We start from the raw sequence: 24,472 nt of genomic DNA on the forward strand, positions 1-24,472 counted from the left end.
CGTTTGCTACACTTGCCGTTACCAAAAGGATACTAGAGCCTCGTTGATCTGTCCAGTTGAACAGATTTTTCTTTTAGTGTCTATTCTTGTCCATTCTTACATAACAACTCCTAGCAGTTTAAAATTAAAACCTTCCACTTCTGTGCAATGCGTGGGCCGAGACCTGCTCCAAAATTAGCATTGCCAGAAATACAGGAAAGAATAGAATCCACTTCGACATTCTATCCTGCACTCTTCCTGTTATGACATCTGCTGCGCTTGAACACTTGAACTGGGGGCAATACACGGGAGTCGTGCAAAATGTTTTCATCAGATGCTGCCGATGGGAAACCCAAAAAGGTATTCACAGTTCCAGGACTTAGAAAGATGAGAGCAGACAGTTAATAGAAATAACACCTGTGAAACGATCAAGGGATTACTCTCCCGTGCAATGTCGCGCTAGCCGAAAAAGTCAAACGTTAATGATGTATTGGATATAAATTTATATCAATTTAAGAAAGAAATTCCTCTCACAAAAGAAGAAATAATCCTTTTAAAAAGTACCACCCGCTGGTAGCTTCTGCGGGTATTTTAACTCCTAGCTTCCCCCGCAAATGTTATAATATCCTCATTTGTACTTGATTGCTGATGCTATTAATATGCCACCTGTAAGCTATACATGGCGAAGTGCCCTGAAATGCGTGGGCTGCACCGGGCTTTATTTACCGCGCTGTCATTGAAACAGGTGTATGCGTGACTGGACATCTCTTACAATGGGGAAAGGTGGTTGAAGAAAGACATATCGAATAGATAATTTTTCCCTCTCCTTAATTAGCCAATGCGTTAGCCGCATCTATCTGTATGTTGTTGACATGTCGTAATGACTGTCCAGCGGAGCAGATCAAAAAGTAGTGTACGATGTAGCTGTCGTCTGTACTAGACTTTCTGTAGCAGGTTGAGGTACATGGTTTTTTACGTGTGCACCAGATTTGCGCCTTATTTGGGCACGTTTACTGCTCGTCTCTGGAGGAGGTGGAATATGAATTGCCCAACGTTTTGATATGTCATAGCAAAGTGGGTTGGATGATTAGAACAGTGTGACAGGACATACTAATAGCGCTGGGAAACACCGATCCGCCTTGGCTCTTTAGGTACAGAAGTAGGTACAGGTGGATGGTGGTGGAGGGGGGTTGACGTCAGGGCCCCCTATCGCCCCCCCCCCCCCCCACAAACTAACGACTAAAATCGAGGCGTTTAGAAAACAAATTGAGAATGGAGATGTTTTCTTTTAGAGTGTGGGGGCGTTCAACGGCGAAAGCTAGTATGATTTCTAGGACAGATTAAGGATGTACGTTTTTTGCCTGATCATCGTACCAGGTACATGCAGGCTGGTCTGGAAGTGACTGTGACTCTGAGCATATCTCATCAAAACAATGCCCTATGGGCAGACTCAAGATTAGTGATCCCTTAGTCACGACACTGTGTTGTGTAAATTCTTGCCTGGACGTGCCTTGATCAAAACGCAAAAACAACACGTGATTTGCGCGGTACTTCAGGGTTTCATTCTTTGACCCTCTGTTTCATTAGCTAGGTACATGAAAAATCTACAGCCATGTAAGGTGCCGTAGCGTGTAGGCAGTACAGACAGACAGAAAGACAAACATACACACATGCAGACAGGCTGCCAAAGACAATACTTCACACGTTTAGGGCGAACTGGAAGTAACGAAATTGTGCACACACTGTCAGCGTGACTACCTGGCTTATGGCTGGCTAGTAAAATGTGGTTAACATTGTTGCGAGGTTTCAGTGAAGAATCCATGACATGTTATTGTGCGTCTGCAATTTGGGACTAAAATCAATATATTTATTTATGACCTTAACTGAATTGCTAACTAGGTGTGTTAAAGGTCAAAGAGTGTTGTCCCCACCTATGACGTCCCTTACCACTGTCTACGTATGTCACATCACCGAGTGAACTCCCTCAGAGAAATGTTACATATAACGTCAGGCCTCACCTTTCGTTATGCAATCATGCAACAAATTTGACTGCTATTCGGGTGCCCAAAATAGCAAAGGCGTGCCGGCCACAAGCTGGTCTTTATGTCACAAGAAACGTCTGACGAAGAAAGTAGACGTCATGCATGTTGGACTATTAACCTTTTGATTGTCTACAATGTGCTAAGGCAATTTAGTCCAGCGACATAGCTGAAACATTGCACACTTTTTGTCTACTATTTAAATGTGTGTATATTTCAGACTTTGGGAGACAGTATTCTCAGTGCACCATGACATTGTTACTATGCATGGTTATTTCAAGGTGTCTTCACAGAAAAGCAGGATGATTCATTCCCTGGGCATCGTTCCGACAAGATAAAAAGTATGGCTAACCTCATGGGTACGTGTTATAGACGGGTAGAAAGACTTACATACATACAGAGAAGGGGGGGTCCAATTTAGGCATTTGTAATACAGTGAGCAAAAGATATACACAACATACAACTGTGCAAGGGAGGCTAAAAAGTTTGAAAGCTTACCTTATCAAACAACAAATTAATTATTCTAACACAAATCGAATAAATAAAGTTAAGTACCATATAGATACATAATAAGTAAGGAAAATACAAGTATTTTGATGAAAACACGTACGATTAAGATAAACGTAGGAGGTGAAACATCGACTGTACAAAAACGTTACGTAGCCTCATTACAACTTAACGTCATTGTATAACGTTGTACATGTGGAGCTGACGAACAAAATGTTACATCAGACGTCAAGTTTAGAGGACTAATTACTTTATGTCCTTATTTTTAGCCGTGAAGGTCTATCAAAATGTATTAATAGTGTACATGCATCACAACGATCTCAATGACGTTAGCTGACACTTAAATTTTAAAAGTTAGGTGCCGAAAGTAGCATGTCCCTGAGGCGATGACTTGTTGGACAATGGCGGGATGTCATCACAGACGTCACCATACAGGTGTGGAGTTCATACCACCAGTCGGACAGGTACTGGGAAAATCCACGGCTTCTATTTTGAGCACCAAGTGCGTCACTCCCAAATACCGATGACGTAGTTCACAAATCTACTGGCTTCACATGCGGGATCTACCGACTAACTGCGCTTTTTACAAGTTTATTCTAAACGATTGAGCAAATCTACCACCGCTAATTATAACCTCGGCCCTGACCTACAGGTATTTTTGTTCAGGACAAACTGCAACGCCTCATTTTAGATTTTAAACCCGGGGTAATAAGCTTGGTTAACAGGTAGTGATAACTACCCTGGAGGAGAACTGGTTATCAGAATAACAGACTCGGAGGGGGCGGGTAATCTGAGATCTGCCTCCAGAAAACAATGCAATGTAGGGGAAGCCAAAAATTCTCCCCCCGGGCATGCCGCCATTTTGTGTGTACGGCACCAGCGCATAATGTCCGACGATGTATTTATCGCTATTGGGGTTCGACCGCTAACGTGTGTGTAACTCTATTAAGGGTCGATGGCCGCAGACCTTGTTTGTTAGACGGCGTAGTTTTGATGCTGAAAGCACGACCATCTCTTATTAGGGCAACCATATAAGGTATCACATAATGATGCACCCTGTTCATTGGTTACCCTACGCCACATCAAAGACACAATTTTACGAAACACGATTGCAGAGTATCAACCTGACATACTATTAATAGTGGCAACAGATATGTTTATATCTAATTTTGGACAAAATTGTTCGGGTGAATAGTAACTGTGAAATATGTGTATTTTAGTATTGGTGCATGATACAAGTCACCATATAGAACTCATCCCATCGTGACCAGAGGTGTCTGTGAGGAAAACAACGTTACCAGAATAGTATAAAAACATTAATGACATAGCGCCGTGAAAAACAGCACTGATTTTGATAAGCTGATAATGTGTGTTTAGAAATTCACAGCCAAGAAACTAATGAGAAGACAGGTCATTTTCACGTATCATGTGTCTATTCAGAACATCTTGTGCCAACACAGCATGCATATCGAGCAGTGCGCAGCTTGCTGACCGAAGGCAACCCCACCGCGTCACGTGGTCTTCAGCACGGCAGGTGAGTCTGATGACGTCAATGTGCCGCCCCTGCAGGCCAGGCTTCGCCAGCGGAGCATACAAACAATGCCTCCCACCAAATCGGCTAAGCGGAGAGGTCTATTTTGGCGTTTCCTGGATAAATTTAGAGGGAAGGTTTTAAACTACATGACTTTGATCTAGTCCCTGGCGTAAATTGCCAAAAATACGCACGTCCGGGCTTTATTTTAGACAGAAACAGCCCTACAATGAAAACCAAGCATTTCCCATGTTACCTCCTGACTGACAAAACCCCACATTTGGCCCACGGGTGAACCGAGGACACATTCAGCCACTGGGGCAGCTACAGCTGTTTTTCTATTGACTCCTTATCTGCAGCTGGTTGTCTGTATGAACGTATTTATGATACGGATTGTCCAATTGAAATGAATGCTTTTTTAAAAACAGCATTATACTGCAATGAAGGGCAGCCATTTTCCTACACACACTCTCTCGCTTGTGGAGGGTCTGTGATTCTTCCATGTTGAATACATAGACTGTGGGAGTAAAAATCCCTCTTGTCTGTAATTGCAGCAATAGATTTTGATGACAGTCTTGGTCTAGTGGGGAAAATTAAGCGATATCTCCGGAACTGGGAGTGTTGAAAGACCTTCTCTCAAAAAATTATTAAAAAATTTTAACACCTTCAAAGCCACATCTTGCCGAAACTGTTACCTTGATCTGTATGTTCTCCAGTTACGTTTCCTGTAATGTGTCCTATCATACGTACGTGTGAGACGGAAGCCCGCGCCGCTGATACAGCTGGTGATGCTTTTATCCACGTGCGGTCAGGGTCGCGCACTTCCACTGGCACGTTTCCATGGCTATCCGCGGGCCCGCGGCTTTGTAACCCGTAGGAACCAAGCCACGGGCCCGATGTGCAGCGGGTACCAGGCAGGTCAGCCCGCGATCAGACACACAATCCCCTCAGCTCCGTGATGACGCCATCAGCAGTGAGACTTCCCGTGTCTGCATCTGAGAATACACGATAGCATCAGTACAGCTGCCGGGTGCCGCTGATGGACAGATAAATCACGTGTTATCCACCACAGACCTCACCAGACAGCAAACAGGTGGCAAGGACCAGAATGTGATTCCATGATATGACAAAGCTACTTTTGCGCCGTGCTATTTTGGTCTACTCAACAGTAGATGTGATTAGGCCATAGGGAGGCCTCTCAGATGAAAAGCATGGAGTAATAATACGTCGTGCATATAATGACTTCTGACTTGTCTCCTGAGCTATCCATATCCCCAGAGACAACCTGACGAAAAAGGAAACAGTCCGCTTGGCCTCCATGGTAACAACATCCTACTTACGCTACAGGATGCAGCTATCAGCTGGTTGTTATTATGAGAGGAAGTTCTCTTTAAACTGGCCCCTGGTTTTTCTTTGTCCTACAGCTCTTCTAGGTCCGTGTTTCCCGTCGTTTCCTTTCCGTTGTTTTGACGCTCCTTCAGCTGGATAAAATCAAGGATTCAATGTGCTACATTTCACAGACCCCACATACACAATTTTGTTGATTGGTCTTCAGGAAAACATTGGGATAAACATAGGACAATGCATCGTCGCCACTCTAAATTATTATACTTTTCCCATCCCTTTGTTAAGTGTGCAATAGCATCACTTATGACCCAAACATACAGCTTCCCTCCATTGCGCGACTTTCTACTGAAGATCCCACCACTCCCCCACAGGTACAGCGAACGTTCCCCTCTCACTAGTCTCAGGTAATCCGCGATTAGGAAATTAAACGCTAGTCAGATGCGCTACTGTCGTTATGCTTATACCAAGAACATAAAACCTATCCTTTCTCTATTACCTCTCTCTGTGCGTCCTTGATCAGATCATATATCGATTTTCTGACGATCCTGTGACCTAGGATAGTAAAGCCGTTTCTACGAACTCAGCTACAGTACCTAATTCTTCCTCGCGACTACTTTTCACAGTTGGGGATAAGTACGTATAACGAACAAACTGAAGAGCAGGGAGCAGAAGGAAAGGTGGAGGAGAACAGAATAGAAGAAATCCTATCGGTGAAAAGATGTCTGAATAAATTCTAATCCGAACAATGATAAAAAAAATATATATCAACGTATTCTCTTCCACCGTAGATGTTCAGCGTCAGGTTGCAGGTGAGAAAACGGTACCGCGCGGCGCGGTACATCTACCTACACAGTCACGGCGCCAGCCGAGCACTATTCCCGCAGCCCAGCACGGCTCTACCGCCTGTATATAAAACAACTTCGGTGACGCCACACTAAAAGTACTATTTTGTGGGAGTTTTAATTCTGTGGCCTCGTGTTTACGTCACTGCTTGTTTCGCACATCCAGGCTGGGCTGATGGATCATGGGGCGGCTAATTTTAGTAACCGACGGCCTATTTTTACACTTCCTGGCTAAATTTAGCGGCGGCGGGCGCAAAAATAGCTGCGGCGGGGTGTCCATGGCGACCGCGTATTGACGTCAGGGCGGGTACTCCCATATATGGTTGTGTGCATTCGTAATGAGGGGTTTTCCTAGTCGCCGGCGTGGATGGGCTCTGGGCCTCGCGCGGGAGTTTCCCCACATTACATTGCTTCGGCACCATGACTACCACGGGTAGAGTGTCTGGCGCCCTCGCTACTGCCTGCCCGTACCCGGGGCTCACCGGTCACATTGCTCCATTCACGCTCAACGGGATGTTCCGCGACCAGAGCGCTTACAGGTACTTATCGGACCGGCTTCGAAAACTCTTCGGTTATCCGTGCGTGGTTGCCCGCCGGATTTTGTGCAGGCGTACAGTACTTTCTTCGTGCAGGAAGTGGATTATACGTTGCAGAGACAGCCCGAGATTGCATTGTAGCGTGTTGTGATTAGGACACTGGACGGCTTAGTGTGATCAAATGTGGATCCGTATGTGTAAATTGCTATCGTTTTCTTAGACTGCATTGGGGAGTTGTTAAACAAGCTTGGCAACAGACCGCCGCCTGCATTGTACGAGCGCCGTGTTTTCGATTGTTCACTTTCGCCCAAACTGTTTTACTTGGCACTAATACGGAAAGCTTTTTTTTGCGGTTGATTTACACTTCATATTATCATTTATTATCATTGCTGTGTTTTGTTATTGCGCGCGGGCAAGGTGCGTTTTCCCCGCACCGCATGCAACCACCTGTTATTACTCGTGTTCGCTTGGATGCGATCGCTTCATTCATTCGGCCCAGCTTCCTGCCCCATTCATCCACAGAGCTCGTGGTGTTTGTAGATGGCCCACCGGGAACTCCGGCGGATCAAATAAATCCGCCAAGACGGGATGCAAAAATAGTCTTCATGTTATTTTCATCCATAGTGTTGTATAACGACGTATTCTAATTTTTCCTCAGCGATGTGCCGGCACCAGCTGAGGCGGCGGAGGGCCGTCAGTTGCAGGGCAGGTGTGCGGGGGAGGGCGGGCCCTCGTCCGCCGATCGCCAGGAGCGCCGCGGCGGCGGGACGTCCAGGCCGTTCAGGTGGGTGAAAATTTTAATTTTTTTCCCAAACCAAGATTACTTATAAAGATATGAGTACAAGCCTGGTTTCGCTGTTTTTCTCTCCGTAAGTTTCTATTCCGTAGCGTGATCTGCACGCGTATGGCCGTCACATGCAGCACGTGATGGTATAGGTAGGACTGAGCGGGTATTCCTCGCACTTGTTTCTGTGCCCTACTTCCCTCGTGATTGGTCAGCTCCAACATCTGCCCGCCTTTTTTGCTCGCTACATTGTTGTAACTTTCACGAGGGGATTTTTTCAGAGCTATGGGCTCTACCTTGTGTTTACATATGCAGATTGTAAAAAACACATACACACCCTGTGTCAGTTCCCATTTCAAGCCTGGCTGTATGGCCATGTGTACCGTAACAACCACGAGACCCGTTGTTCCCGGTCATGTCATGCTGCACGTGAGGCGGATAGAAATTCCCAGGACATTCCCTGTTCCGCATTCTCATGGCAAAATGTATACTTCAGGATCGGTGCTCAGCAAGAGCTATTATTGTTCAGATTACGTCATGTCTTCATACTATATATTGAAAATCATGCTCGCACAGCAACACAGTTACCATATGTGAGCCAAGGAGCGGCGCCAGGATTACCAACATTTCAAAGTTGTGATTTATTCGAGAAATTGCAGTGTGAAGTTGGGAGTGAGTGCGTTTGAACAGCGACCCGCCTATATCACCCTGGAGCGCTACCCGTACCTGCCGCCACCACCCCCACCCTGCTTGCCCCGGGCGTTTTCCGCGTACGTATGGTAGCAACCACGGCCATTCATAGACCTTTACCGTTCATTCATAAATTCAGCCGCTAGCACTGCCGGTAAGCTTCCCTCCCACGCACAGTCTTACTTAGTCTGCGAACCTTTTTTTCTGGCTAAGGTAGAGGGATTACATACTCTGTGCTACCGCAAGATGCCATGTTTCGTCAGGCCGCTAGAATCTAGGTTTTAGGTGTGCTAGGCGACAGTGGTGCGTAAGAGTTGGCCATGGTGGAGAGTAGATATTCTTACAGCTCCCCGGAACTCATTGAATTAGTGTAGTATTCGGAGGGGAAATGGTACGTGCGAATAGCGTGATCCTGTCGGTCTGGTAAATCAGACCCTCCTTAAAAGATCTCGCCTGTACTAAACTGAGCTCTCTTTTACGTAGACGGTCTGCTATATTTACACCTCAGCAGTAGCTGTTGATCACACTATTACGTAAATCAAGTGATGACATCAAAAGCGGTATGCCTGCAGCGACCTCAGTATTGCTTTATAAAAGGGCCCTCTCTATCTTAGATATCTAAGAAATCGTTCCACGATACGACGGTATGAGGGAACATACTTCTTACATACTCAATTTCCTTGTTGTTATAAACAGTTGGGAGGGCGCTCTTAATGATTGAAATTCCGTCCGTGTTACTGCCTGCCATCTCTCTCCCACGCTTCCCGTGCAGGAAATTCAATAATAGAAAGTAAGGATGACAAAGCTTCTTGTAGAATTCGCGCGGTAGATAACTTAAGCAGAAAATGCTATACTTACAAAGGAGGAAGGTGGGCCACTGGATGTGCTGTACAAGAATTGAGGTTATAAACTAATGGCGTTGTGCGTTTGTGATCTTGTGCGTTTTTGCTCCCAGGTTTTTACTGTCTTGAATTGACTTTCTATAGGCTCTGCGAAAACGATAAATGACTCATCGATCTATAACATTACCAACACAAACTCAAATGTAGGTCTTTATAAATAAGAAACATAGTGTGTAAAGGCATCATCAACGCAGTCAGTCCTGAGGAGAACAATGTCAGATAGATTATTTGAATATAGAGTTTGTATATGTCAGTCAGATGGCGGCCCCATACTTACATGTAGTCTCTCTCGAGAGCAATGGTTTGTTTCTTTGATTTATGGTACTTAAAATGGCTTTTCCTTGAAAGATTAACCCCAGTTAAAGTGCAACTCCGGCCTAGCCAGACATCCGACCGGTACATGTCCGGGTCCGTCACGGCCCACCCCAGGACTAGCCGACCTACCCTTCGCACCGGTCCGCATTTTCAAGTTTGAAGAAAATCCAGACTTGTCTAAACACTTGTACGATCGTGCAATATCACAGAATTGGCTGTCCAAATCTTGTGGTGGAGTATTTGACTGGCGTGTTTTCATACATTCTAACGAAGTGTGACGGTCCAAGACAGTAGTTATTTGAAACATTTGTGCCTCAAGTCACGACACTGACATGTATTACGGTAACATTCATAATGAAACAGACTGCCATGCCCAGAAAGAAAATAACTCTAACACGAAGACCTTTGACGTTTGACATGTTTTTTTCATGGTGATCGACTAGAGCCAACATTATAACCAGCTCTTCCATAAGATAGATTGTTTGCATGACATTCCAGGTTCCTCGCCTGCTTCTTCTCTTCCAAGTACAGGTACATATGGGCGGCGGCAAGAATTTTCATTGATTCACGAACTTCTTTGTACCAACAACTTTCAGGGGGCGATTTGTTTATCTCGGAGGCCATGGTCATTTTATCGGTCTTTACGCGCCTCTCATTGCTGGTACAGTACTGGAGAAGATCATGGCATTGAATGATCAAATATATAAAACCTTGGTCGTCTCTTTCGGGGTAACCAGATCTCTGTGTCTGTGCAAATACTTCGATCTGATATTTTAGACCGTTCATTGTCGACAACATATCTAAACAAACGGCATGAACAGCACGGAGGGTACGAGTTTAATCTCCAGTGATGGTGCGGTCTAACGGTGTGTAATTTAGCGGCCCGGTTAGGTACTCAGTCCCGGGATAACGGTGAGCTAATTGTTATGCAATAAAGTTTGACTTTGACCTATCATATTCCGCCTGTACTCTGAGGTGGCCAGATGTCGTACAAAAATATCGAATATGCACGCAGACATACCATCCGCTACATGTGATATTTTAGATTTAAACAGATCCATGGCCTAGGTTTGTTTTGGGCATCTTTTCGCTTTGTTTGGTGTGTCTTGTTGTGCGTGTTTTCGCCGGTGGTCTCACTGCGCATCACGAATCTCCCGAATGATCCTAACAGGTGCTCTACTTCATTCGGCACGATTTCGCCTTAGTGTCACCACTTCAAGTAGCAGTGCCGAGAAGAAATGAATCACCAGCCACTTTAAGATCGTCTCACGATAGGGCAACGCAAGGAGGTTCAATCACTTCATTGGACAATGTCACGGTCTCACAGACCATTCTCCTTCCGAGAATGAAGAAAGTGGGCGTGTCGGACGCTAGTTCCAGGAGGCGCTTCCGGCGTAGCCAGGTAGCAAGTTAACCGCACCGGAAGGTTATATCTCTCCTATATCGTACCTGGCCACACTTGGCAGCCGACATGGTGAACAGACCATACGGGTACGATATGCATGGGCACATTTGGGTGTGTGTTTTTTTCAAGGGAAAAAAAGGCGGTTGGGGCGATCACGGCTCACACCGGGCTCGTGGTTACCCTACCGCAGCAGTCCTGATATGCCGGGGGTGATCAGAAATAGGCACCTGTTACGGAAGCTTCGAAAGTCTTTGCGAACAGGCATCAAACTTTGGCAATTTGCAAACAACGGTTCTTTTCCAGTAAACTTTCATGTTGATGACATTGCATCAAGTTGAACACGAAGTTTTTACTTGCAGATCTACGAAGGGAGCCTCCAAGCAGCGGCGGGACCTGATCAATGCCGAGATCAGCCTCCTGCGCGGGCACCTCCCCCTGGCCGAGCCTGTCCGCGCCCGCCTGTCCTACCTGCAGGTCATGTCACTCACATGTGTCTACATGCGCAAGTGCAACTTCTTCTCCAGAGGTGGGACATGCCTTTATTTCTTTGTTCGCATTCAAGTGAAAAACGTTTATAGGGTAGTAAACCTTTGGTGATAAATACGCGTGGGAGGGGTTACAAGTCTGAGGCATTCTTATAACATGTAAACCGCAGAAATCAGTTGCTCATTTTATAGGTCATCATAGTGGTATTTCCAGTGGACACCTCATACTTTATCAAGAGGAGGTATCCATTAAAACATCTACACAACTTGAGATTGCGCCAGCTAAAAAAGGAAAAACAAATAAACAATAAACTGTTGTGTAAGTTACCACACAGGAATGAGTTTGGGCTTGTAACAGGGAAAGAAATAATCCACCACCCCATCCCCAATTAACTCAACAGTATTGGACTGATATCACATCCTGTAGACCAAGTTGTTCATGTGGCAGATTATTACTAACACTGGTTTTTGTTTTGTAGAAGTCCTGGAGAGCCAGTCATTGTTGCCAGGGCAAGCAGAAGTGGCGCACGCTGCGCTGCAGGGTCTGCACGGTTTCCTCCTGGTCACCACGCGGGAAGGGAAGATGCTGTACATCTCGGAGAACGTCACCGAGCATCTCGGACACTCCATGGTGAGGACAGACAGTCATCATAGCTTACACTGCTTGGTAACTTCTAGCTTAAACTGTCATGGCATCTGAAGAGTGACACCTTCGACTGTAGTGACTAAAACCACTGCATGGATATGACACCTAGAAACAGGCATATATAATTCTGTCTGATGCATCATAACTAGTCATAACATGTAAAATCAAAATAATAATACAATATACACCTTTAGTCTTTAGGTCACATGTTTTTGCTTTAACATCGAGCTACTAGACTTCTATCACATAAAAGAATTTAGATGAACCAATGTTTTCTCACTTTGTGTCCCTTCAGGTTGACTTGCTCAGTCAGGGTGACTCTGTTTATGACATCATTGACCCAGCAGATCACGTGACTGTCCAGAACAACATTCTGCAGACACCCTTCACCACTACAGGTCAGGCCAGAGTACCTATGTTGTAATGTATCACTATAGGCACTGGCAAGTTGACACGATAGACCAGAAGTTTTCTCTGCTGCTCTTAATTTGAAGGTTCACCTATAATTCAGGATAATGTATTTTGCTGAGTGATAAAACCTGATCACCTCTTACTTCTGTTTGTGGACAGGTCCTACAGTGACGACAACAGAACGTTCTTTCTTCTGTCGTATGAAGACTTCAAGGACCATGCGCCGCCAGACTAACTATGGGGACAACAAGGTGAGGGCAAAATCTCTAGTTCAGGCTGTTCCAGATAGTACAATTGCCATATGGTACCAAGTTTGATGTGTACTGAAGACTACTCGGAGGTTTAAAATCATACAATGTATAGAAAACTTAATACCAATACATCACAGATAATCTTGAGAAACCGGAACACAAGCAACTAATATTTTGCATTAACCAATGGTACTTTGCAACATATCTTGCAATTCACCAAGAATGATACTTTACTTCTTCAGATCGTACATGTTCGAGGGCACTTCCAGGTGTCACCAGCAGGATGGATCCCAAACCCCATCTTTGTGTCCATCTGCCTGCCCATTGATGTGCCCTCAAGCTTTGGTGACTTTCCTACAACATTCAACACCAACACCTTTCACTCTGTACATGGACTGGATATGAAGTTCAAGGAAGTTTCTGACAGGTAAGACCAAGTTTTTTTTGTTTCTTTGTGGTATACGTATGTTACATATTTGATGGAAGGCTGAAAAGTGCATCCTCTAACATGTGTCTTTTAAGCAAATGACTGTTGTCTAAATTTTTTAGTCTGTCTGTTTATGCTTGTCACATATTATTTCTCTACAGAACTGCTTAATCGCAGGTTCCATTCACGTATTGTGACTTTGTAACAGCTCCCCAATTCCCAGTAAAGGATCTGTATCTGTATGGTATACCCAGTATAACTGTCCTTTGGCATAACATGTGAGGATGAATCACAAAAAGTAAACGGATTTGACTTTGTAGCCCCACCCTTTGCATATGCACAGGTCAGTCTTACACAATACAATTACATAACCCAAGCTTAACCTTCATAAGAAGGGCAAATGAACTGTGACGCAATTCTAGGAAGAGTGGGTGTATGTGTAAGCTAACACTAATGGACCTTTGGAATATCATAGGTCAGTCCGTTTGAATTTTTGAACAGTACTTTTTACCGTACCATCCACTTACATGCACAAATACATTTAAAAGCTCAGAGCTTTAAAATAGAATATAAATACTTGCCAAGCTTAAAGGTTTTCATTGCCATTTGTTTGTTGGCTTGTGGATTTACAAGAAATGTGGATAGGTGTCAAAGGTCAAGACTTTTTTAACAGCCCTTAACAATAGTCTATGACTAGTTTGGCAACCCTGGCTGTTGCAAGCCGACCCAATAAATAAATTGATAGAATAACAGACATTCATTCAAGCCCTTGCCTTACGTTTCTTCGGTTGCTTACCTCGGTTTCCAAATTACTCCTGACCTCTCCAACGATGACTCCATTCGTGAACAAACTCGACACATGTATACAAAAGCAAACTCGCTCATCCGCAAATTTGGCCACTGTTCACCCGAGGTAAAATGCATTCTCTTCATATCACACTGTAGTGCAATGCATTGTGCTCAGCTTTGGTCCAACTACAGAGCCGGAACCATGCATAGATTACGAGTTGCCTACCATGATGGCCTAAAAATGCTACTGTCTCAGTCAAGAAGTACTAGTAACAGCGATTTATTTGTGAAGATTGTATTTGTTTGCCTCTCGCTTGTTAAAGTCTTCTAAAGTCTTGTTAAAGAATGCCATCATCAAACTGCTACTTTGTTTGGAGGCTTAATTCCCTCCAGCCTGTTCTGGTGATAGTACTCAGTACTGTAGATTGACCTGCCCACTGTAAGAGGGCCTCCTTGTGGCAGGATTGCCCATTTAACTGTACATACTTCAATTTATGTTTTTTTAGATGTGTTTATGCCATGTCATGTATGTATGTCACTATGGGCCTGAAATAAACAATTCATTCTTGTTGTCGCCATAGTCTCCAGTTCCTGCTGGGGTTTGAAGGAACAGCACTCACAGGACAGTCCTGGTACAGCATGCTGCACCCAGACTTCCTGCAGCTGGCAGGACAGCAGCACAAGCATTGTAAGTACAACTGCATATGTACTGTGCTCTGTAGAACAAATTGGATGTCTTTTGACAGACTCTTTTAAACTGATAGCACTTTTGAAAAGTCTGAGGCCATCTCTAGGTCCAAGGTTGCCTGTTCTAGGTCTATTGAGCTGGAGGCTGGAATCTTCATTTTAGCTCATGGCATGGTGCTACCTTCAATCAACATACTCAACATCTGCTTGAAGATGTAGCTCCAACTTGATTAATACCTCATCATAAATGTAGCCTTTCAAAACTCACAAAAGGAATCTGCTTTAATGTAGCTATCACAGGATAAGACATGCAGGTGAAAACACTCACTTCTTGATTTGCACTGTGCTGACTTCTTGTTTCCTCCCAACAGTATTGGATCAGAGTCGAGACAGTGAGACCATGTTTGTTGCTCGCATGAACACCGTGGGAGGGGGGTGGGCCTGGGTGCATGTCCTGATGCAGTTGCAAGCCCTGGATGTCAACTCTGAAGAGCTTTCCATCATCTGCATGAACACTGTGATCAGGTAAACATGCCTTTAATAACTAACAGCCTTTACTGCATCATACAGTTCATGCCTTTTACCTTAATCCGTGTATTTCATTTGACCTAAATTTTTGTGATCTTGTAAGTTGTAATTGTTATCTACTATCCAGATTTTGGCTCTGGAATGGAAATTTTTTTCAAGCTTTGTGGGGCCAAAATCCGGATGGTACCCAGGCTAGTTCTGTACTGAGTTAAAGCTAATTCCTATATTATAACTAAGACACTGTTAGAGCAACAAATGAAGTTAACTGAATGTAATGGGGGACATCAATGTTCATCATATTCTAACCTTGGCTCTTTTTCTTAATTTCAGTGAAGATGAAGTGTCACTCTATGAGGCACAATGTCGCTCGTTCTCCCAGTTCACATCCTCCCTCCAGCACCAGGAAGACCCTTTGCAGACCCTCCACCCTCTCAAGGTTCCACCTGCCTCCCCATCAGAGCCCAGCCCGTCATGGTACAGCCAGCCCCCCTACAGCAGCCACAGTCTCAGCTCAGAGTTCAGTTTCGAGTCCCCAGATGACATTTCTGCTATCTCCAGCCTGGGGTTTGACTACCCGGACCCCACCCAGCCCACCACCATGGCCAGCGGCTTCCCCAGTATGGAGCAGCGGGATGTGACACCACGTTCACTCAAGCGCCAGCTGTCGGAGGAGCTACCTCTGAAACATGAGCCCAAGTCTCCGAGGATGTGCCAGTACGGTGACACCACCAAGCAAAAGCAGCATCCTGGCCCCACCACTACCACCACCACCATGGAGTTCCTGATGGGCATCCTCCCGACCCCTACTGAACACCAGGCAACCTCCCCGTCCTTCCAGAGAGGATTCGCCTGGTCGTCTCCCACCATCCCATCCTTTGCCTCCCTAATGGCTTCCCACACCAGCCCACCTGCTCTCAATCTCCTGGAGTCAACCACCCCTTTCTTGCAGAGCAGGCCCTCCCTGCAAGGGTTTTTCCCAGACCCTCAGACCACCACAGATGTTTCCCTGTCCCCTGGCCTGGCCACCGGCGGTCTGTGCATCCCCACACCACTCCAGCTCCCTCCACGCAAGCCCTCTGCCACCACCAGCAGACCTACAGCCCAAACAAAGCTGGAGGATGTGGAAGACTCAGGGAGTAAACTGGTGCCACAGTGGATCCACAACATGCCCCCGACTCCAGACACACCAACCAGTCACTCCTGTCACGTGTTCCTCGAGAATGAAGGTCCCCCGGCAAAAACAGAAGTCTTGCCGATCCCAGAGTGTGTCCTGACTCCCGACTCCACCAGCACATCTCCACAGAGTCTGAACGACTTTTCCGATGATGAGGTGTCAATGACCTTCACATTTGACACTCCAGACAAAGACAATGATTCAAAAAACAGCCTCGTTTCCAAACTTGCTCACTGTTCCAAGCAGGAGGATACTTCTGAGAACAGTCAGTTGTACTACAGCAAACACGAGGCTATGATGAGCAAGCAGGACTCATGTGTTGTTGATCCCACCTGCAACCCCTCAAAAAAGCTATCCGTTAAGATGGGGACAGCTTTGGATGAAGTCACATGGAATGACATTGAGAACACTGTCACAAATCTTGTCAAGGCGATGGACCCCAACATGCTCCAGACCATCTACACGGCCGTGGATATGAGCAGTCTCTCACCCATCCAGGAAGATGAACTAGACTCCTCCACCAAAGACAAGGAGTCTGCAGAGAGGAAGCCCCCAAGTGAATCATCCTCCACACGTAACTGGCTCCCTGCCCCACATAGACGAGAGCACGAAAGTCCGCGAGCTCGCGTCCCGTCCATGAGTGATCTGTCACGCTTGCAGGCAGCAGCCTCCATGCCTGATGACACCAGCTTCTTTGAGGAGTTGTTGGAAGGTACAGCACCCGACATAGACAAGGCAACACATGGCCAACAGTTCCATGGCAGAGGAGGAAGCAACAATTCTAGCCAGTAAGTATTCTTGTGAAAGACCTTTGTTTCTCTTTTTGCAAGGACTGTTGGTATCTTTTGCTATCAATTAGCAAAAAAAAAAATGGGTGGGGATGCATGATTTAACAATCACACACCAAATTCTCCATTGTGCATAGTCAGTACAAAGTTACTTGAAGCTCAGTAAAACAAGTTCAGAAAGTCATTTTTGTGACAAAGTTCATACAAATTCATTACATAGTCATTAATTTGGTAGCAAGTTATAGTTATGTAGAGTTAACCTGGTTCACATGATTCCTAACACCAGACATACAACGTGTACTTAGGACTGTTTACTCCTTTGTTTTCCTACAGTTGCTGGGATGACAAGGATTCAAAGTGATTCAGTCTCGAGTTCCAGTGAATTAGTAGAAACAACGTATAGGGCCCTGCTGGTCAGGCCCACTATCATCACAACCATGGCTGGACCATGTGGATCAATCACAGTACAAATATATTGTGTCAAGTTCAATGTCTATTGTATGTGACAAATGATTTTGTCTATGATTTGTAAATTGTATCATTGAGTACAGATGCTATGTTAGATTTTTGAGATGTTCATCATGTTGGTACAAGTTTTGATGGTAGTGTTACATACTGAAAGGTATTGTTATCACAATACAAGTATGTGCCAAGCATAAAAGTCAACACCATTTGGATAATAAAGTTACTGTAGGACTTAAGCACTAGCAGTACTCATACATGCAGCCGCCATGACCAGTGCCACTAACCAAGTGAAACTTAATGGGTGCTAAACCACAAAAATTCAACAAAGGTGCAAAGTTTTAATCTCTGTTGTATTCATGCATTTTGACATTTTGGTTTATTAAATCATATATCAACTCCTGTACTTGTGCATCAGAGCAACTTGGTGTCATCTGGCACCCTTAGAGTGCTACAGGTTGAATAACATTTCTACTTACACAAATTCACGGTACCTGGAAGTATCTGCACAGGTGTCCCAGTAGCACCATTAACTTTAAGTGACTGATGTAACTATACCCTTTGGTTGTGAAAACTGTAATCCTTTCTGTATCAAGGAAACTTGTATTGTACTAATGTTTGCATTCCAAGTATGTCATTGTGCTGTTATTTTTGTACAAAATTTCAGATTCTATATTGTTCTATGTTTTAGGCAGAGCCTAATGATTAGTTGAAAATTGGAAATTTTACTTTGGGCTGGGTCCCATGGCTATAGTTGTATTTTGTACTTGTCAAGGTAAACCCTGGGGAGTTGGGGCTGAATATGGCTGCAAGGAATGCTATATCCAATGTAGGTCTGTGCCAACATATGGGAAAACAAGAGTTGATAGGCCAAGACTACCAAATGTTATTAAACATTCAACTACTGCTCAAAATCCCCTCAGGATTCACATTGATATGTGCATTATAGACATCCTGTAAAGATATGACATTTCTAATATCTGTGCAAGTCTTGTAAATGTGTATGAGGTAATCATGAGATTGGAAGAGAATTATATACTATAATCTGTATAGAAAAACATGGATGTTTCAGTAAATGTAAGTATCTGTGAAGCAAAATTTAATATATTTTGATACCAAATCTTCAATACCTTCCAAAGGTTATTTTGTGTAAGTCATAATGTCATGGTGCTGTGGTGAGATATTAGTATATTGTGACAGTAAGGCCAAATTAAGTGTAATTTGCTGTATGATATGACATGACAAGGATTTTGGTTGGCCCAGAATATCAACTCTTTCTGTAGACGGTCTAGAAGTGAGCTCTGACAAGGCATGGATAATGACTGTGAATGCTAGCATGGTGATTTTATCATGTAGATAAAGTAGGCTGCACAGACTATACCAATTGTTTCTTTGGTTCTCTTGGCTTTTACACATACAAATTATGTAGAAGTGCTTGAAAATAAGTCCTAAAAAAGGGGAAAAAAAGTAAATGTATCTTGTACCTTTTGATATACAACATGACATCTTACATCTGGCCTGTTTTTATCATTTTTAACATTTGTGTGAGAACCAAGAAATGTAATTGGTCCATCAATATCAAGACAACATGGCACTACTGAGTATTAGAGCTCGTGCTTGTTGCCTACTAGGCCAGGATATTTGACTTGCTGTTGAGAAGCAAAGTTGAAAAAGACAAAGCACGGTATGCCACCTGTGAAATTAAGTAAGTTACTGACATGACTTAAGAAGTTCTTAGAAGTTAGTAAGACTTTGGTACACACTACACAAGACAGTACTGACTAGTGGTGAATATTGTTATACTGAAGACATTTGTACATTTGTAAGGCTAAAATGCTGGTATGCCCTGTGTTACAGTAAGGGCTGTACAGTCTCTGACTTAATGAGAAGCCAGGAAGCCTGGTTCTTACCATGACAGGCTAACAACATACATTCCAGACTTCTGTACAATCTCTACATGGAAGAAATAAAACTTGTCAACTTGGTATCAATGGCTCTGTCTGGCCTGCTATTGTGTCCTGCGTCCAACCCATGATTAAAAGGACCCTGGATGGCTGATGATGGAAGTGTTGGCTGTTAGTTTTCAGTTGGTGTGGTGAACTTTGAGAGGTTACCATTAGTAAGGCCTGTAACATACAATACATAAACATTGAGCAAATAAAGACTACCAGCCTAAGATCACATGAAGCTAGACAGACCAGAGTTCTATCTGCCATAACTATGTTTGCATGTATCAATCATGCATTGAAACTAGTCCTTGTGTCAGGTCCTCATCAAGCTTTCCCACAAAAGTGGGCTCCCTGTGCGCAATATCAAATGTAGCTGTTTGGCATGGTTCAACTGCTCAGAGCAAGAGGGACCTGTCCAGAACCACGATCTGGTGTAACGAGGTTGTAACACGCCCCAAAACAATAAGAAATACCCCTGGTACAGTGCTGTTATATAGGTAGGTGAAAGTTATGACCTACTCACTGCATGTTTTTTATTTGTACTTGTTAATAGCTGCAGTTTGCCTACCTTTTGCTAGGTGGCAATCATTCACCAGCAAATACAAAGTCGCTTGCCAATGCTTAAGACCATGTTCTGATTTTTCCTACTACATATACATGGATGCTGCATGGTGCTTGATTTATATCATGCCCAGAAATTAGAATGTTGATAACCAAATAATACAGGCCTCCTTATGGCACAAAGGAGTTTTACTTTTTAAAATATTGGTAACAAAAAAGCCCTTTTGAACTGAATCCATGTCACTGTACATACTTTGGTACTGGGTACAGTCTAGTAGGGTAAAGCTGTTGTTACCTCAGTGAAAAGTTGCTATGACGTCTCCACTTGTGGATACAAGGTAGCAAATGTGAGGAATCCTGTATGACCTGGCATGTCCTTAGGTGGAACAGCAGACTTAAATGTAAAGTTCTGTGCTGTTTCACTTCCTTCCGACTGAGTCTGTACGCATGTGTCAGGTGATCCGAGGTCCGGCTCAGGGAGGGCAATGGTCCGGACATCAAATGTTCGCAATAGGCATTCCATTGTGGTGATGTCACAGAATCCGTGGCTGCGCAGCTTGTCACAGGTGCGCTGTATCTGCTCCACACATGGTGAGAAGGAACACAGTCTCCCACCTGCACCACAGGGATACAGACATAAGTTCGCAGCAAGTAAGCTACATCATAAGATGCTTCTTAGTTGGGAATAGCTATTAACAGGATAATGCTGTCAGTAACAGAAAAGACTAAGGCTATTGACAGGACCATCCTGTCAATAGTACAAATTTTCCCACTATTGACAGGATCGTCCTCTTCTGGTACCTCTTCTTCCGGCGGGCCTGCTATGGCATTCTCGCTACCTGATGCCACCATACACTGGTGGGACGTTTGACCTTGTTAGACTTATGTTTTGAACTCACTGCATTTGGAGCAAGCATCTTGATGTAAAGTAAAATAGAACATTTATGCGATATTATCAGAAGTATCCTAAGGCCCTAAATCCTTTCATACTTGGGTTTCATGTCATAATAAGCTGAATTTGGCTCGTTTAAAACTTGAATGATTATCCTGTCAATAAAAGAATTTTTTACAGGATTTTTCCTGTCAATAGTGAAGAATTTTGCACTACTGACAGGACCATTCTGTCAATAACAGAAGAAAATGCACTATTGACATGACAGGATGATCCTGTCAATAATGCAAAATTTTCAGTTATTTAGTATAATCTTGCAAGGTTATTTCACTTTGACCCTGTCCTCACCTTTCATCATTCTATAACGTTGTATTTATTATGCACTATTCCATCTTCAGTGCTTTCTCATATAGCTAGGACCAACCATATCTATTCCAGTAAGTTTGGGAACAGGAGAAACCACTGATGGTTTTGATGTCTACATTTTGATATCCATTCAAAGATCATATGACAGATGATGTCACGTCATTACCACTATACCATCTTCACTACTACATAGACTCCTGCAGAATAGAAGCATAAGTAAAGGATAATTAACATCAACACCCTGCCATCCAAAAAATGACAGGGTGATTACAAAGTAGTTTACATTTTAATGGAGAGACATTAGTGAAAGAGAGGGTAGGATAACTAGACATGCACAGCTGTACACACAGCCCAGGCATGCCATACCTTCAGCATAACTAGGATACAAACCTGCTTTCTTTAGAGCCAGTTTTGCTGAGACCACTGCTTCCCAGGGGGACGGCAGGTCCAGAAACACAGCATCAGCCACGTCAGACAGCCCAAACCCATCCGTACACACATTTCTGTGTGTCACTGTCACAAGGTTGCTGAGCCCGTGATCTGCAAATTCTTCCCGGGCTTTCTCTGCACGCTGTTGGTGGAACTCGAAGGTATAGAGGTGTCCGGTGGGAGCGATGGTACGAATAACAGCGTGTGACACAGATCCACTGCCAGTTCCTAGGACAATAAACAAGATATTACAGTTCCAATGATCCTTCAAATGCCATGTATTAAACTTAAATATGAGCTCATTCTAGTGCAGTTCATATACATGTAGATTCTTTAAAATAATTCATCATATTCCTTGCTCCAGGTGGCAAAGGAGCAAGGAGTCAATAATTATCATGCCACTGTCTTCCCTCACTAACAAGATCTGTATCATAATGTTTGGGATTGAGTTAAAACAAAAAAACAACAAAAAAAACAAAAACAAAAATTGGCATCTTCTCATGATTCAAAGCTTTTAAGAGTTGACAGATCACCACAACAAACATGTCTGCTGCTGAGCATACAGGCTTTGAAACAGCCTGGTCAAAGTCTCAAGGGCAGATACATGATCTAGTCAGGCATTGCATGTGACTCCCTATTCAATGGCTGGCATGTGAACTTCACAATACTAACCTATAACTCAAGCCAGCAAATCCTAGACAAAGCAAAAAGAGTTCAAGGAGCTTCACTGCTGTGATGTATTACATGGAATGATGCCAAGTATGTCAATGACAAAAATTGTTGAATCATCTTGCCTACTGCCAGACTGTAACTTGTCAGACATTTGATTTATACTTTGACTTATAGCTGACAAAGTCAGATAAAGTTATTGATCAATGATGAACTTTTAAAAGATGACTCCCACTGGATTTCAAATTTCTTGAGTGGAATTTATCCACGTTTGCACTCATGTATGAACCACATGGGAGCTGCCAAGCCAGCCATTGGTGCTACCCAGGGGTGATGCTATTTTGAGGGTAGGGGCTACTGTAGAACAGAGGGAACAGCTGAGACAACAGATTGATTAATGTGGGGGCAGTTCATTCATCCTGCTTCAAACACCCTGACATGACAGCAGGCTTCCAGTCTGTCTGTAAGATTATCTAATACTTGTACAATGGTTGTACTTATTTGTGATACGAATATGTAACAGAATAGTGTTTCAAGATCTCCAGTGATAAATACAGGGTACATCTAGCATTTGACGATTACTCTAAAGATACACTTATTTGCAGGCAGCAATACATACCTCATCGAGTATCACCTATCCATTAGACACTCTCAGACACTACATATGCATATCACAGTTCTTCTACAATATAGACAGCTGTTCTGAGTGACATCATGGCGTATGTCATATCCATGACCCTGATATGAAACTTGTTTTTATTGCATGTTCATCACGAATGGGGTTCAAACCCTCCTTGGTCATGTATATCATATTTTATGACACTCTAAATAGGACCAGAATCCATCGAAAGATGAAGTGCTTGGCTAAGTGCAGCTTTACAGACAGTTATTTCCATCCCTGCAACATGTCTAGAAATGAAATATGTATTAAACGGGTAAAATTGCCTATGACAGTATGCCTCAGGTGTCTGTAGAGGATGTAGCAGAGGGGTGACATCATCTGTGTCTGACACAGTTCACTGACCTGTCAACAAGCCGGAGGGGGGAGGGCGACAACAGATGTGGTGGTGTAACTATAATTATGGGTCATGGCTGGGTGTGAGAAAATATGAATGATTTTATAATGCAATCACCACTGCTGCCAGGTGTACGACCTTCATATTCTGGTAATTACCTGACTCCACGACGACCGATCCTGGTTTTAGATCAAGTTGAAGAGTCAGCATACTTATGTCAGTGGTGTAGACAATCTGTGTCCGATGAGGCAGAGTCAGGGTCCACAGTTCAGGAGTAGGGTGTAAGGCATACACGTACCCTCTTCCCCCTCCACACAGAATCTTGGAGCCAAAACGCTTGCCGATGATGTCGGAATGTCTGAGGGCCCCGAAACGCGTTTGGAAGATGCGACCGCCTTCCAGTGTCAAGGGGAACATGGACTCGTGTGTCAAATAAATGATGACGACGTCCCCTTCCTCTACCCTCTCCTTGTACCTTACGAAACTCATTTTTGAAGCACTTTTTACAACCCTGTTTGGTACTGATGTATTTGTAAGAATTCGCAAACTGTCAGTCATCGCATGAATCTATTATTGATGTTGAGACGCACAGCTGAGTTGACAAAATTATGTTGATGCTGTACAGCCGGTTCTGGTTCAGTTCGTTCACATCGACCAAAACACACAAAAGATCGTCTTCCCAATGCAGGTTTTTGACTGCCAAATCTGCTGTGATATAGTACACTTCCCCTAAATCACCTGATCATTAAAGAAAGCCACGCAAAATCTTCAAAACACTTGCACAAATTTTCCCCCTCACACGTCTCGAAACCAGCACCAGGGCGCAGCCATTTTGAGAGATGTGCGCAAGAACAGTCACGTATGATGGCAGAAATATGTCGCAAAACTGTTGCCGGAAAACAGACGATATGTCGTAAACGTCCCGCTCAAACATGCGACCTATGTGAACGCCGTCCGGCCCACTACCATATAAGGAAACTTCCAACGCTGTCTTTTGTTAATCGACCAATCACAGCACAGGATTTCCTTGTCACGTGCACAATCGGCCTATTTATTCTCTGTCAG

At 43.9% G+C, this 24,472-nt stretch overlaps 2 protein-coding genes across 4 annotated transcripts in view; one reads left to right on the forward strand and one right to left on the reverse strand.

Annotated features, from left to right (window-relative positions):
- LOC109471007 (neuronal PAS domain-containing protein 4-like) overlaps nucleotides 1–19,512 on the forward strand; it is a 21,651-nt gene extending 2,139 nt beyond the window's left edge. Inside the window, exons 1-11 of one of the 3 annotated variants that reach the window (XM_019770151.1) lie at nucleotides 6,610–6,784; nucleotides 7,440–7,565; nucleotides 11,237–11,403; nucleotides 11,842–11,993; nucleotides 12,304–12,406; nucleotides 12,579–12,670; nucleotides 12,913–13,097; nucleotides 14,468–14,574; nucleotides 14,945–15,098; nucleotides 15,432–17,063; nucleotides 17,397–19,512. In XM_019770151.1, coding sequence (XP_019625710.1) covers nucleotides 6,666–6,784; nucleotides 7,440–7,565; nucleotides 11,237–11,403; nucleotides 11,842–11,993; nucleotides 12,304–12,406; nucleotides 12,579–12,670; nucleotides 12,913–13,097; nucleotides 14,468–14,574; nucleotides 14,945–15,098; nucleotides 15,432–17,063; nucleotides 17,397–17,424 — 2,865 coding nt within the window. In that variant the 5' untranslated portion in view covers nucleotides 6,610–6,665 and the 3' untranslated portion in view covers nucleotides 17,425–19,512. Of the gene's footprint in view, nucleotides 1–6,609; nucleotides 6,785–7,439; nucleotides 7,566–10,936; nucleotides 10,964–11,236; nucleotides 11,404–11,841; nucleotides 11,994–12,303; nucleotides 12,407–12,578; nucleotides 12,671–12,912; nucleotides 13,098–14,467; nucleotides 14,575–14,944; nucleotides 15,099–15,431; nucleotides 17,064–17,396 lie in introns of those variants that run through there. The other 2 variants (XM_019770152.1, XM_019770153.1) reach the window with 2 other exon arrangements.
- Nucleotides 18,937–24,436, reverse strand: LOC109471008 (tRNA (adenine(58)-N(1))-methyltransferase catalytic subunit TRMT61A-like). The gene is made up of 4 exons (XM_019770154.1): nucleotides 23,566–24,436; nucleotides 21,684–21,950; nucleotides 20,331–20,650; nucleotides 18,937–19,651 (listed from the first exon to the last, which is right to left on the reverse strand). Exons 1-3 carry the CDS (start codon nucleotides 23,963–23,965, stop codon nucleotides 20,346–20,348), a joined length of 972 nt encoding a protein of 323 aa, XP_019625713.1. The 5' UTR covers nucleotides 23,966–24,436; the 3' UTR covers nucleotides 18,937–19,651; nucleotides 20,331–20,345.
- Between the last annotated feature and the right edge of the window lie 36 nt (nucleotides 24,437–24,472).

The sequence above is a fragment of the Branchiostoma belcheri genome, unplaced genomic scaffold (assembly GCF_001625305.1).
Source record: "Branchiostoma belcheri isolate BF01 breed outbred unplaced genomic scaffold, Haploidv18h27 scaffold24, whole genome shotgun sequence".
NCBI lineage: Eukaryota > Metazoa > Chordata > Leptocardii > Amphioxiformes > Branchiostomatidae > Branchiostoma > Branchiostoma belcheri.